The sequence below is a fragment of the Theropithecus gelada genome, chromosome 15, assembly GCF_003255815.1.
Source record: "Theropithecus gelada isolate Dixy chromosome 15, Tgel_1.0, whole genome shotgun sequence".
NCBI classification, from domain to species: Eukaryota; Metazoa; Chordata; class Mammalia; order Primates; family Cercopithecidae; genus Theropithecus; species Theropithecus gelada.
Genome location: NC_037683.1, coordinates 74,862,137 through 74,877,793, shown reverse-complemented (window position 1 = coordinate 74,877,793; position 15,657 = coordinate 74,862,137). Strand labels below are relative to the sequence as shown.

General features: G+C 37.3%; 1 protein-coding gene across 7 annotated transcripts in view; it reads left to right on the top strand.

Moving 5' to 3' along the window:
- Positions 1-15,657, top strand: part of KDM4C (lysine demethylase 4C) — a 463,944-nt gene that overhangs the window by 165,957 nt on the left and 282,330 nt on the right. For all 7 annotated transcript variants that reach the window (XM_025358671.1, XM_025358675.1, XM_025358674.1 and 4 more), the window contains 3 exons: positions 2,263-2,312; positions 10,750-10,853; positions 15,002-15,139. In XM_025358671.1, the coding sequence (XP_025214456.1) occupies positions 2,263-2,312; positions 10,750-10,853; positions 15,002-15,139 (292 nt within the window). The remainder of the gene's footprint in view (positions 1-2,262; positions 2,313-10,749; positions 10,854-15,001; positions 15,140-15,657) is intronic.

Sequence of the window (15,657 nt, the reverse complement as noted above, 5' to 3'; positions counted from 1 at the left end):
GGTAGAATTTCTAAAAATTCAAAATTAGTCTTTCCTAGTTCCTTTATTATGTGGAAACATTAAAAACAGAAAAATCTGATGATTACATTCCAGTTTTATTAGCATTATTACTTATCTTCAGACTGTCCTTTGTCAGACCCTCGGGCAGGGTATTGGACTCATTCAGGGAACTTTTAAAGTTATTTGTATACGAAACATTGCATAGCTATGTCATTATTTAAATACTACGCCACAAAGCATAGCATTGATAACAGAAGAGAGAAGCATGCAAAATATTTCACAGGGATAAGCATGGAGATGAGTAGGTTCACTCTGAGCAAGTTAATGACTAAGGCAGGGAAGGAGAGTGACCTCTCCTTGAAGGCATTTTTGTCTAGTTGTGCTTCGCTGGATATTACCACAGTATGGCTTTCATTGTGAGGATTTAGTTCTGCTTGGGAAATACTACATGTCTTCCTGTGTACGGGGCTGTGATTGGAAGCAAGTTTTCATCCTTCGATTATTTCTGAAGCTATTAAACTATAGCAATAGTTGGTTAACTGTAAGAATTTTATTAATAGTTATGATTTTAAAATGAACTTGATCTTTATAGATTATGAAAAGAAATTGAGACACTGTCTTCCATCTAAAAGAAGAAAAGTAGAACTAATTAGATCATTTGGCTAAGGCAGGAATAACTGCACCTGAGAAATACTTGTAGAAAATAATAGGCCAGTAAGCCCAGCTGGGAGGAGAGGAATGAGGAGATTGAATTGGTTTGATTCGGATCCTAGGAGTAACTGAGGATCAGAGTAGGGGTAGAGCTATCTTGCCTTACTTTTTCCTCCTTTCTGCAGATGAGGGTAGCTACATTTTCTTTGAGCAGATGGTTGAACTTTAGATTGAGGAGCTTTAACCTTACCAATTTTTCAGAAAAATGAATCTGCATATATAAATACCTCCATATCCTACCTTTTGTTGGCAGGCATATTCATATTACGTGTGTGTGTGTGTGTGTGTGTGTGTATGTATGTGTGTGATGAGTTGAGGAAGGTTGACTCTCTTGTTTGGAATGGACACACCCCCACCCCCACACCTACACCACCCACACCCCTTTTCTGGGTATATTTGTGATGTAAGCAAGGAATTAAGAACTGGTAAGAAGTGGTGAAAATATACATTGAGTGATCGTCATGTAGTTATGCTAAAATTTTATCTTCCCATTTCAGTTGGAATAATTTCATTAGCAGTGCCTTAAGCAACAGGATATATGATTGAATTTTCTTTTAGTGAATTGCCTAGTTACATCGGATCCAATTAAGTTTTGCATATGTTATCAGTAGCATTAAATGAAACCAAGTGTTGTGTTAAGTACAATTAGTTAAGTTACTTTAGTAAGAAATAACTTGTACTAAATATATATTGAGCTAGTAACTACAGCAAATAGAGGTCTTCCAAAGTATAGTTTATATGTAAAACATGGAATGATTATTCAGATTTATTGTTAATATCCATACATTTTCTCATTAAAATGCCTATACAATTTAGTATTTATATAGGATATTATGGGATTGTTGTTTTAAAATTTCTTAGCAAGGCCATAGTAAAAATAACTATGGAACTAGAAATGAGTATTTCTGTTCTTTAAGGGTGAAAACTTTTTATTATAATCAAGATTTTTAAAGTCACATAATTATGAAATGAATAAAAACTTTTTTTAAGGCTGATAATCTTTTGCTTAAAGTCTGTTTGAAAATTACAGTGTTTTTAGTAACATTTGGTGAAAATATAAGTGTTGGTGTAATAATTTTATGTTCTGTTCTGCTTGTCAATAAAAATATTTTAAAATTTAAAAAGAGAGCAACCCAGATTTTCTTAAAAACAAAAGCCAAAATCAACCAACCACAAAACAAAAAACATACAACCAAAAGCAACCCTAGAGTGCTGCAGTGCTATGAGAGCTGGCAGAGGGTCTCTAGGTTGTGACTAGCTATCTTGTTGCTGAGCAGTTTACCTACCTTGGGCCTTTGTTCCCTAATTTGTAAAATATGGTTGGCACGATGAGTTGTGACATTGAAATTGGTAATTTGTAAGCATATTTTTCTTCTGTTCGTTGTCTAAGGGATATGATTCTGTGATTGGCTTTCTAATCTCTACTCAGTTCATCTAAGTGGAGTTTCGTGTTGAATTTCTTTTATGTGATATTATTTAGGAATAGATATCCTTAGGCTACTAGCTGAAAAATTATAAACCTAAAATTTTTATTTGTGTTTAAAATTTTAGGTATGCTATACCTCCAGAGCATGGAAAACGACTTGAAAGACTAGCTCAAGGTAAAACTTGCTTTCTTTGTTTTCTGTGTTTTATATGTTTCTGTGTTTTGTAGGTTCTTTGTTTTTGAGGTACTTTTTACAATATAGACCATTACTCTGTTGGTTTTATTCTATTCAAGTTGTTGACTTCTACATGTTTTTTTTTTAATTGAACAATTTTAAATTTTTTCACGTTAGTTTGTGAATATTATTTTTTCCCTGTTGCATAATCATCATGGTTATTTTGGTTGACTGTTTAGTATTTCATCAAGTGATTGCCCTTAATCTGTTTTGGTTGTTTCTGAAAAAATGGTTTTTAATGTAATGTATTTGACATCATTGTGCCAGTAATTTTTTTAAAAATTAAGTTACATTCTTCCAGACAGTATTGTTGCTGCATCTTGGGGTACGGTTGTTTCATGACTACTTTTTCTTTTGATCTACTGTTTCCCCCAAGGGTTATGTCACTGCCGACACCCAGTTCTTCCTTGGCCCACTGGGACTGGGAGTGTGCCCTTATGGAAGTATGAAGGTGAATGGCTCTGAGTAACAATACACGAGATTTTGGGCGTTTTTGGACTGGCAAAATTAAACTTACTTTACTGCAGGTTGAATTTTTATTTTTCATGGCCTGCTGCTGCTTTATAAGGGCCAGACCAAAGAACTTTTCTGGACCTCTATTGATGGTCCTGTGCCTGCTTTTGTGTGTGCAGACAATGCCAGTGCAAGCAGCCACCTTCCTCCTTCCTCCTTGTTTTTAAAGATACGCCAGGCAGCCTTGCCCTCATCTGCTTATGTATGGGAAGCAGAGTCACATTCACCCCCTGCCATCCTTATTTTCTGTTTTGCTAGCCACCCTTCCCGAAAGAAGACGTAGGCTGGTAGTGAATTGTTTCCAGGCAAAAGTGGAGTTCCATTTGAGTGGCAACTGAGGAGCAAGGCCTTCTGCCTTTATCCAGGATTGAGTCCTCAGCGAGCAGTGCTCTTTTAGTCCAGTGCAGGTCTAAGTTTCATTGGTGCGTTAGATTTGCCTTTTATTAGGAAAAGAATTTTGTTCCTGCCTTATATGTGCTTTCAATTAATAATGAAATGGAGACACTGAGAAACCTCATTCCTCGACTTGACAGTTTTTAACAGAAACTGTTAATGGCACCTAAAGGTTACTTTCCCCTAAATTACAGAAGAGTATTAGAAGGAACAGTTATAGTATTGCATTTTAAGAAGCATTATTATAATTTTGTCAGGCTAATAACTATAAAGCGTCTTTTTAGAAATGTAATACATTATAGTAATAATAAAGATTGATGTAATCTTGAACTTTGTTAGGGACTGTTTTCATGAATAGATTTTGGATAATAGATTATAAGATGATTACCATAACCCTTAACTACATAGGCAGTGAACTATGTGTTAACACTATATACTCAAGTATCTTCTTCTATAGTAAAATTATTCCACCATTTTCTATTAATCTTCCTACCAGAGAACTTTTAAAATGAAGCCGATGTAAACCTTGCAATATTGAGTCACAGATTAAAATTTCTGATACAAACTTCTAATGCTTTGAAGTAAACTGTCTGAAAATGACATTCCAGAAAATGGTTACCGTTTGTTTAATCAGTAAGAGGTTAATGAATTTGAAGGATGAACAAGAACTTGAAATCAATTGGCTGTTTATTCAAAACTGTTTTGCAGCAATATTTTGGGAAATAAAGCAGGGAAAAGACCCTACAAGATAGTAAAGGATTTGTATCTGCTGACCAGATGCCAGCCAAATTAATTGAATTCTGCTAAATAATTAAAATGATAAATAATGCTGTGTGAATGATGGAGTATTATAGAATATCTAGCTCATAGCAACACTTGATACATAAAATGAAAAGTAGGCTCAGATATTTTCCATTATCTTGTCTGTGCATCATAATTATCACACTTGCCTTTTATGCGTGAATGCTTTCATCTTTGGTTTCTGTTGAAATCTTGATTGACTGTGGCACCTACAAATATTTTATCTGAAAGACATTAGGCCTGCATCTAATAAAGCCAGGAGTTTGATTTTGCCCTTCAGCTGCTTTCTCATTTATACAGGTTTTCCCCAATATTATGTAGACAGAAATGTAATAAAAAATCTCAAGTGAATTGTTACAATTTTTATACTTGTTATAGTCATCTGTAATGCCATTGCATTCTTTCTAATTTTTGGTTTGATACAATTGGATTGCAAATATGGAGGAGAAGGGAGGTATAATGTTAAATCATGAATGACAGTTTGGAAGATTTTCAGTTTTTAAAATGTCTAAATCTCACCTATTTTAGAAAAAAGGTAATATTGCTGTTATATTACATTAAGCAAAATATAGATTAAGGTAAATTGAGAAAGTCTGCAGATTTTTGTGGAAAGTAGTATTTCATTTGTCCTTTATTGGGAATAAAATGCTATTTTTTTTTTAAAAACTGAAAAGGATTTACTTTGAAAATTTTGGTTACTTGGCCAAAATATGTGATTTAGGACTTTGTGCAGCCAGTTTTGAAAGTGTGAATGATTAGGAGGAAACTTATTTCAAAGAATAGTATAGTGGAAGTGAGTCAATTCTTTTAGATCCTTATATTTACTTGAAACAAATGTTTTGATTTTGTTACCTTATTAAAAAAGCAGTATTCAGCAAAAGGGAATAGAGGAAACATTGCTACCAAGGGTTAGTTTAGTTCATGCTTTTAAGCATTTGTGTGTGTGTGTGTGTGTGTGCACGTGCATGCACTATGTAGAATATTTTTAATGACTAGTAATCTTGATTTTAATCCTGTGGAGTAGAAGGTCACAGCCCGATTTGCAGGGATCCCTGTGCCAAGGGGTAGATAAAGGTCTATGGGTGGGATGCAGACAGGCATTCTATGAACTCTTTGAAATTGTATTCAAAATTGGACATATATGTAGATTTCTGGGAATGCCATCATCAAATCCCCTGAGATGGTTTGGCCCAAAAAAGATTATGAGCCTCTGCTGCCAAGAGAATAGAAGAGCAGCAATAAATAAATCATTTTAATTTTATGACCAGATTCTAAATTAACCTGCTCTCATACCTCTCTCTTGGAATTAGGAAAATTAGCTCTCAAAATGGTAAATATTGTTCCCTTAAGCATTCACTTAGCTGATAGTCTGAAATATTATATTAAAATGTCTAGTTTTGAAAGGCTTGTAAATAAAATACCTCTGATTACAAATAATCAATTTTAAAGTGCCCTGTAAGCCATAAAAAATGCAAAAGACCAGTGATATATCCTCTGCCTTTGTGCCTCACTCATGCCTTAGGCATGGAGATCAGTGTGTGGCAGGTCAGGGTATGTTTATTTTTGTCTGTCAGCTGGGTTTCACTATGAGTAGAGAAATAGTTGGTAAACTTAATTTCTTAATAATTTAATGTCAGTGATATCACTGTCTGTATTTAAATGTAATTGGATAATTTATATCCAGCCATGTTCCTAGTAGGGTTTTAGACATTGGACAATAATACATGAAATACACCCAGATAGCATAATTCATATGTGAGTGAAAGACTTTTAGTTTCCTTCTCTTAACTGAGAATGGAGAGGAAGAATTCAGGAAATGAATGCCAACTAGTAAGTAGGGAGGAATTTTGTGGAAATGAAGATTTCTATGATTTGAGGGTACGGATGGGGCTGGGCAGAGGCAGAGCCAGAAGAATCCTGGTTAGTTTAACTCTGACCTGTTTGATCCCAATGTTCTTGGCTTGGGGAGTCCTTGGTGACTTGTGTGTAGGTTATCTATGTGACATTTCAAGGGGGTGGGAAGTGAGAGCTGAAATAAAGTGGTCTCAGGAATGCAGTAAAAAAACCATGCATTTAATGATACACATACCAGTTAAATTGGGTGGAAATTTTAACTCTAGGTTTTCTGCTGATTATCTTGAAATGGAAAAAACTTGCCCATTACACAATGCACACCATGTCTAGGAGATTAAAACAAGCCATTTGCTTAGGAAAAGCGCCATTCGTCTCTATCCCAAGATCAGTATGAAGTTTCCTGGCACTCCTCCTGGAGAGTCCTGCAGTAGAGATGTTGATGGATTATGGGACGTTAGGGTTGAGTGAGGCCTGGGAAGTGATAATTTTCTATCCAGTCCTGAGTAACCACTCCATGAATGATAGGAAGTACCAAGAGGCCAAATGTAGTATGTGCCTCTCGTGTAAATCTCTCAAGTAGAGATGTGGGTAAATGTTACTAGGTTTCTCCCCATATAATGTAGGTCATTGGTTCTTTTCATAAATAAGCTTGCCAAGAAATTTCATGTGTAAATCAAATACTGTACGTCTGTTTCTGAAAGAGTTTTCCACTGAACCAATTTTCTGTATCCATTTGTTGTATTCTTTTCCTTAGCATTTGTTTATATGGTTAATATATTTTTCAGGTCTCATCCCGGTCATATATAACCGTGATAAAACTTCATCAATGCATACTTGGGGCAAATTTAAATTATCAAAATTGTCAATAAAAATTTTTTACTAGTTTGGAAATAGATCTACATGTTTGATTTCTCTTCCCTTCCTTCCTCCTTTGTTCCCTGTCTTTCTCTCCCCTTTCCTAAGAAGTTAACAGCTGTCCTCATCTTTGCCAAATTAGTGTTTGTATACCCATAAAAAAGTCACTAAGTTTTGATCTTAAAATCTTTTCTCAAGGCTGAAATTTTTGGTGATTTAATACTATAGTGTGTGTTTGTATTTGAATCATAAAAGATTGGGATTTAAAAATAATTTCTTAGCAATAGCAAATACATTATAAAATATAAACCAGTTGACAGTATGGAGAACTTTTCATTTGAAGGAAGGAACATACCTGTTTCATATTTTTAGAACACATCTACTCTATTTCAAAAATAGTTTCAAAATATTTAATGATTTTTTTGAGTCAGTTTTATTCAGGTAAAATCTACAGTAAAATTCACTTATTTTAAGAATAGAGCTCATTGAGTTTTGACAAAGGTCTACAGTGGTGTAACTAATAAACCACATGATAAGCCACTGTTATCAACATGTAACACATTTCTAGTACCCCAAAAAAGTTCCCTCACACCTCTTTGTACTTAACTGCTCTTCCCTTTGCTGGCACCCACTGGTTTCCCTAGTTTCTGTCCCTATCGTTTTACCTTTTCTAGAGTGTCATGTAAGTGAAATCATACTATGTGTAGACTTGTTTTTTTGCTTTTTTTCACTTAGAATAATGCTTGTCACACGTGCTCACTTTTACATTGAATGTGAAACATCCTTTGGATGGGTATAGCATGTGATCTTTGAGAGATCTTATGGGATCCTACACACTTCTCTGTGTTGCAGAACTCTCAGCAGCACTTTGGTGTTCTTAGGAAAGGTTATTGTGGATTGCTTTTAGGGCTCTGTTGGGGTCTCTGGAATACAAGCTCTTTATTATCCTAGCCTTCCATCCCTCTAACTTATTATTTGGTTTGGAAGAATGATTCCAAAGACCATCTTTGCGTGCTTGATCCTGTATAATATCTTAAAAAAGACCAAAAAAAAAAAAAAAAAAAGGCAGTTGACTTTAGTATGGCAAACAATTGACCATGTTTTATAGACTATGGAGTGAGAGTGAGTATGAACCGTGTAGCCCCTGCAGGTACTTTGAGGTAAAATTCATTTTAAGGCACATACTTTGTACACAAGATGTGTTGTTTATGAAGTGTTTTTCAGGACTAGTAAAATATAATTCTGATAGCATATTGTAAATAAAAACTCTGAACCAATATGAAGTTCTTAATACACTGCAAATTACGTTCCTTCAGTGGTTTTCCAATTTAAATTAGCTTATGACCAGTCACCACATTGTTCAGGACCTGATTACAAATCCTTATCAAAAGAAAATGGAATAGATACTTCTTTCTTCACTGACTTTAATTTAAAACTTAATTCATCTAGTGTTGCAGAAAGTTACAGATTTGAGAAGTTTGATAGATCCATTTGAATTGTTTATAAAAACGTTCCCATGGATTGTGCATTTGGGGACTGCCCATTGGTGCCCTTCTCTGTGTGTAGGACTTACAACATCTTGTTTTTTTTTTTTGTTTGTTTGTTTTTTTTTTTTTTGAGACGGAGCCTCGCTCTGCCGCCCAGGCTGGAGTGCAGTGGCCGGATCTCAGCTCACTGCAAGCTCCGCCTCCCGGGTTCACGCCATTCTCCTGCCTCAGCCTCCCGAGTAGCTGGGACTACAGGCGCCCGCCACCGCGCCTGGCTAGTTTTTTGTATTTTTTAGTAGAGACAGGGTTTCACCGTGTTAGCCAGGATGGTCTCGATCTCCTGACCTCGTGATCCACCCGTCTCGCCCTCCCAAAGTGCTGGGATTACAGGCTTGAGCCACCGCGCCCAGCCACAACATCTTGTTGTATGGACATGGCCATTATGTTAGTGTGTTACTTTTCCTCCACTCACCAGTGTTTTATTTGGTGTTGCATTATTAAGAAACAAAGGTGGGGAACTACTCTGTCTGCTGTGTGCCAAGGATTGGGATGAGTGCTTCAGGAATGATGAACTCTAGGCTGCATTATTAAGAGACATATATGGCAAAACTATGCTTCTTATTGCTATTAATATTGTAAAGAATTAACATTTCTCATGTTTTACTCCTTCCTTTCTTCCTTCCTCCCTCCCTCCCTCCCTCCCCCCTTCCCTCCCCCTCCCCCCTTCCCTGCCCCCTCCCTCCCCCCTTCCCTCCCCCCTTCCCTCCTTCCCTCCCTCCCTTTCTTTCTTCCTTCCTCCCTCCCTCCCTCCCTCCTCTGTTGCCCAGGCTAGAGTGCACTGGTGTAGTCTCAGTTCGCTGTAACCCTTGCCTCCTGGGTTCAAGCAAATCTCATGCCTTAGCCTCCTGAGCAGCTAGCTGTAGCCATGCACCACCATGCCTGCCTAATTTTTTTTTTTTGAGAGGGAGTCTTACTCTGTCATCCAGGCTGGAGTGCAGTGGCGTGATCTCGGCTCATTGCAACTTCTGCCTCCGGGGTTCAAGCGATTCTCCTGCCTCAGCCTCCTGAGTAGCTGGGACCATAGGTGTGTGTCACCATGCCTGGCTAATTTTTTTTGTATTTGTAGTAGAGACGGGGTTTTACCATGGTAGTCAGGCTAGTCTCGAACTCCTGACCTTGTGATCTGCCTGTCTTGGCCTCCCAAAGTGTTGGGATTACAGGCATGAGCCACCACACTTGGCCTGTATTTTTTAGTAGAAACAGGGTTTTGCTATGTTAGACTCGTCCCAAACTCCTGGCCTCAAGTGATCCGCCCACCTTGGCTTCCCAAAGTGGTGGGATTACAGGCGTGAGTCACCGTACCTGGCCAAATTGGTCACGTTCTTGAGTTGTTTGCATAGAGAGATCCACAGAATTAGATGTCACATTTCCAGCAGTTCCACCCCTCATTTTGGTGGTGGAGGAGTCAGACAGCATCTGCTCCTCTTCCTGTCACTCATACACATTGCATGTGCCTTCCTGGTGCCTTCTGTCTTCCTGCTGTGTTCTACCTCCATGACTTTTCCTCCATGTCTACCTCCATGTCTTTTCCTTGTTTCTTGTTGTCTTCTTGTTTTTCCAATTCCTTCAGCACGACTCCCTTCCCTCTGAGTGAGGAAGGTGTGAGCAGTACATCAGGCATGTTCATTTTCCTCCAGCTTGCATCACTGAGTTAATGAGAGTCTGCCTCAGACAGAACTGCAGGTTTGAAGTCAGTGATGGAGAAAACTGACTCTGTCTTGGCGTATAATATACTGTTGAATGAAAGGGTTGCTGTATGTTTAACTTCCTCATGTAAAAGCCTCCCCAAAACACTTCTCCCATTCAGGCTGTTCAGGCAGGTTCTCAGACATTTGATGGGTGATGGCTGGGAAGTTCATTCAGGAGATTAGTAGCAATTAGTTTCAGATTGATCAGAAAAGAAACAAAGATGGGGAACTACTCTGTCTGCTGTGTGCCGAGGATTGGGATGAGTGCTTCAGGAATGATGAACTCTAGGAGTCTAAAATATTCTTCTGTTAAAATGCATACTTATCTTTCCTTTTTTGTTTTTTTTCCTGTATTTTTAGCTACAGATCCAGCATCCCACGTATTTATCTTTCCTAACTTCCCTAAATATTTTTTCCATTTATCAGATAATAGGTTGAATCCACATTTGTTTCAATTTGAAATTTATTCCTAAAGTTTAGTAATTTTACAGGTTACAAAAACAACTTATGGTAAATCTGTTTGTAAAGAAGATCAACCTTTGGGGATGTATCCTCTAATTTTTAAGAATTCTAACTCTGATTTTTAGTACAAGGGCTTTTTGGCGGAAGAGGTCTATGCTTGCATACGTCAAACAGTAAGAACACTAGAACTTACACATTGAAAATCCTATCTGATATTTTCTCTTAATTGACACAATGCCACTTACATTTATTGTTTCTTTTTAGGTTTTTTCCCAAGCAGCTCCCAAGGGTGTGATGCATTTCTTCGCCACAAGATGACTTTGATTTCTCCATCAGTATTGAAGAAATACGGTATTCCCTTCGACAAGGTATATTAGTATTCATCTTACACAAATTAATTTTGTTTGTGTAGGATTTGTATTTAAGAGATAATGTATCTTTAACTTCAAGTAGAATTTTTAGTATGTGGGTAGAGAAATTCAAATTTATGTTTTATAGCATATCAATTATCTAAATCCTAATTAGAAACTAATTTTATTTCAGATATATTTACTAAAGATGTCATGTTGCTATAGTTCATTTATACTGAAAATAAAATGTAGCACATTCTATAAAATAAGAGGAAGCACTTCTATATTAAAATCTTTTTTATGAGCAACATAATTTATGTATATGTGATCTATTTTCTAAGAAATTCAAAGCAATTATTAGCAATGGGTTGGTTAGAATCCATGACTATGGTAGCACTATGTTGCTTCTAAACACATTTAGACATAATACAATTGAGATTTCATTATGGATAAAATTGCCTGATGATTTAATAATCTGATATTGCTTCTGCGAGTTTTCTGAAGATTAGGTTCTATAAAACTCAGTAGATGCTGGATCTCGCATTCTTTGTGTCTATGGGTGTTTACTGGGTCAGAATTATTGCAGAGCCTGAACATTTTTATGTGAAGCAGCTGAAATGAAAAAAGGTTTTGACCAGATAAATAAAAGCTCCCTCTGAGTCTCGGGAGGATTAAGTACTTAGCTACTTGCAGAAACATTAAAAAATAGCTCTTCCTTCTGTGTTTTTTATTTGACTTTTCTTCCCATAATCCTTGCTGTTTTCCATCTTGGAAGCTTTTCGCTTGTGACTAAATCTTTACATTTTCTTCATTTTGGGTTCTTACTGTGGCCTTCTCTGTGTGTGTGTGTGTGTGTGTGTGTGTGTGGAGGGATTTGTTCAAAGTAGAACTTTTCCAAGTGCTGGGATTCATTCTTCAGCTTGAGGTGATTCCCTGCTCCCTCCTAAACTGTCTATGCAGCAGTCACGCACAAGATATGCTTGCTTTTGGGAACGTGTGCTCATCACTGGTTTACTCACACGTTTTTACCATTAAAAAATCGTGCCTCCGAGATGTGCACCGTGGGGGCTGCCTGCGGGTGTAGGGAGGCACTGGGGATGGGCTGCAGAACTGTGGGGGAAAGAGGGCACAGGCTGTGCCACTCAGAGGGGCTGCTGTGGCTGCGGGGCTTTGTCCTGTCTGCAGACACCTGGGCACCAGGCTTTTGTGAGTCTCAGACACATCATCATCCAGTGCTTCTTTTAAGTAGTTGGCATCAGCTTCATTAGGTACTTTTACTTAAGTTGGAATATTACAAGGTAGATGTGAAGGAGTGCAACAGTATCCCCAGAGACACAAAATCCTTCTCTGTTCCTTTGGGGCTGGTGTTAGGTGTTAGTGGTAGCTTAGGGCTGATACGTGAAGAGAAGTTATGTGAAGCAGCAGGGCTATGGGGTTGGCTCCCTTTCCCCAGGATGGAGGCCTCTGGAGCTTGGAGCTCTTTTCTAGAGGTGGCCGGCACCCTCTTTCTAGGCTGCAGCTGTCTACCAGTACTACGTGGTAGATCACTGGAGGCATCAGGCTCTCATCTGGTGTTTTGTGGATGGCTTCTGTGGAAAGTGGCAAGATAAATTTAAGTCCTGAAATGGTGAAACACTAGTGGCTTTGAGGGTTGATTGGCAGTGGCACTTCCTCATGTGAAATTCTGTCACTTCCCGTTTCTATCTCAGTACAGGGCCTGTCATGACACTGTATTCCTCAAGGAGCACATTTCCCTGCTGATGATAACGTGGCATGTGATAGGGCAGCAAAATGGTAGCACAGGCTACAGCATTAAACCTCCTGAGTTCATCCCTGATTCAATCACGTAATTTTTCTGAGCTTTAGTTTCTTCAACTGTAAAATGGGGATAAAAATAGTGACTACTTAATAGGGTTATTGTGATGAGAAAGACAATCTGTAGACAGAGCTTTGCGTAGTATATGTTACATAGTAATGTACTCTTCCTCTTCAACTCAGCCCTCTTCCTGTAGGTAATAATGTCTCAGTTGGATTACATTTTTTCCTTCTTTCATTGCATTTGCCGTATTCATACATATGTATGAAAAACATAAGTGTAATAAACAGCTGATGTCTGCATTTAGATTATATCCACTCTTTTCTTCAGCTTCTTTTGTGGTATGAGATTGGGACTGACCTGTTTTTAGAAATGACAGGGGTCTCAAATTTAGAGTTGCATTCTGTGGAACAGGTGCTCTTTTTTTTTTTTTTTTTTTTTAAGTCATGGCATGAGCAGGATTTTTTAGGTAGGGTAGAGCAGGTTTGTAGGTAGGATTCCATGGAGCAGGAAAAGTAGTTTTCTTATTCCAGTGGCAGCAGTCCTCCCCCTCCTGTCACCTTTATGTGGGAGCAGGTTGAGTTTTGTTTCATTACGTAGTATAAGAAATAAGCACCTAGATAATTAATTAGATTCAGTGAGACCAGGACAGGAGAGAGCTGGGTTATATTCTCACATGGCTCAGATAATGGAGCTAGAACCGTGCTGGGCACTGGTAAGCCTGTGTCTGCTGCCAGGTGACAACTGAGCTCATTGTAGCAGAACATCATCTGGGGTTTCTTTGGCAGGGGACAATGGTGTTATGAGTTACATTTCAGAATTGTTGGGAAAAAGAATACTCTCCCCTGTCTCCAGTACCATTTTAGCATCCATAACATGGCAAAGCTAATCAGTGGTGAGAGGTATCAGAGGAGTGATTATCCCTGAGGTGGGAGTAGGGGATGGGCTGGGGGTGGTCTAGGATAGGAATGAGGGAGCACTCTTGGGCGATGAAAATAATAGGGGCGTGGACAATTATCCATAGCACCATTATTCCTAGTGCCCAGAGTGGAAATGACCAAATGTCTATTGGCTGATGAATGAACAAATGTGATATATTTTATATAATGGAAGATTATTCAGCCATAAAAGGGAGTGAAGTACAGATACATGCTACAACCTAGGTGAACTTTGAAAAGTTTATGCTAAGTGGAAGAATTCAGTAACAAAAGATCACAAATTATATGATTCTATTAATATTAAATGTCCAAAATAACAGATCTGTAGAAACAGAAAATCAGGGTTTTTTTTAGGGCTGGGATGAATGAGGGGCTTGGGGATGACAGCTAAAGGGTGAGGGGGTTTCTTTTTGAGGTGATAAAATGTTCTAAAATTAATTGTGGTGATAGTTGCATAACTTTGTGATATACTAAAAACCAGCAAATTATACACTTGAAATGAGTGAATTATATGGTATGTGAATTACATTTCAATAAAGTTGTTACTGAAAATAAAATACTTTAAAAAAACGCTATGTGTAGATACTGATATTTGTCCAAAGAAACAAAATACTACAAATGTAGCTATTACTATTTCAGTGTCTTCTCCCTCCCAGAGATAAGTAATTTTCTGAGGTTGATATATTTAATAAATGTATTTCTTCCTTGGATTTTTATCGTAAAAAAAAGAAAATAATAGGGGCATGGGATATATGGGTATATGCATTTGTCAAAACTGATCAAACTGTACATTTATTATCTGAGCGTTTTATTATATGTACATTATATCTCAAAATATAAATTGTATTAGAGTCAGTAGGATAATTAAAAGTGTGGTTTTACAACTTTTATTATCAGAGCTAGCAGAGAATACAGGCTCTGAATGTGAACATACAGCATTTGCTAAATACTTTGACAATATGTGTCAAGGAGAAACATTGCTTCAGTGGCCAAATCCTATGAGTATTTTTATATTACTTTGCAGCAACTTAAAGAATTTAAAGATATGAGGAGTCCATCCTATTGGGTGCTGGGTTAGAAACATTTTAAGATCAGATAATCCAAAACAAATATGAACAAATTTACTTGAATAACTTGAAGATACCTTCAATTAAAATGTAATAGCTTTGATTATGGATTGTTTGATTGAATTCAAGTGCCAGCAAGCCACATCCTATCTAGGAAAGTCTTTTAAACATTTCCTGAAAAAGCACTATTAAAGGATTAAGTAATGAATCTGGTGGAACTCTTTTTGGTATTGCTCTGATATCACTACTTTTTTTCTTTGTTTTTTAATGGCAAATATATTTTAATTGTATTCATAATTTGGGAAGTCTTATTTTTTGCAAAATATTATGTTTCCTACCTTGCAGATAACCCAGGAGGCTGGAGAATTCATGATCACTTTCCCATATGGCTACCATGCTGGTTTTAATCATGGTTTCAACTGTGCAGAATCTACAAATTTTGCTACTGTCAGATGGATTGACTATGGAAAAGTTGCCAAATTGGTAAGCTATGCCTCAAAAAGAAAGCATAAATTAAATGTGTATTCTGGTTATTTTAGTAGGAACCCTAAGATCCTGTGCAGCATTTATTTTTCCTTACTGGCGCTGTGTGCCTCTCACCATAGCAATTCACTTCAGGCTAGATACATTTATTTTACATAATCAGTATTATCAATTTTAGCTGAATTTGTCTGTTTTGAGATTAATGTGGAGCAATTTGTCCTGATAGGTAATTTGATGCGATGTGTATTTGCTTTTTATCTTGAGGCCTCCAGTTGGTGTTTTGCAAGATTTTCCAGTGGCATCATGTGGCTCCATGTTAGGTAGACTCAGATCTCTCCCTGTTCGCGATCAGTTCATGGCTTGGAAAACAACACTTTACAGAAGGGAGTGTCTGATAAAATTGTAGCAAGAGATGGAGGGAGGTTGGTAGGAAGAAATGATTAAAACTGCCCTTAGTGCAGAAATGAAATTCTTGAAAGTAATAATGTAGAACACATTTTTAACAGGAAATACATGTT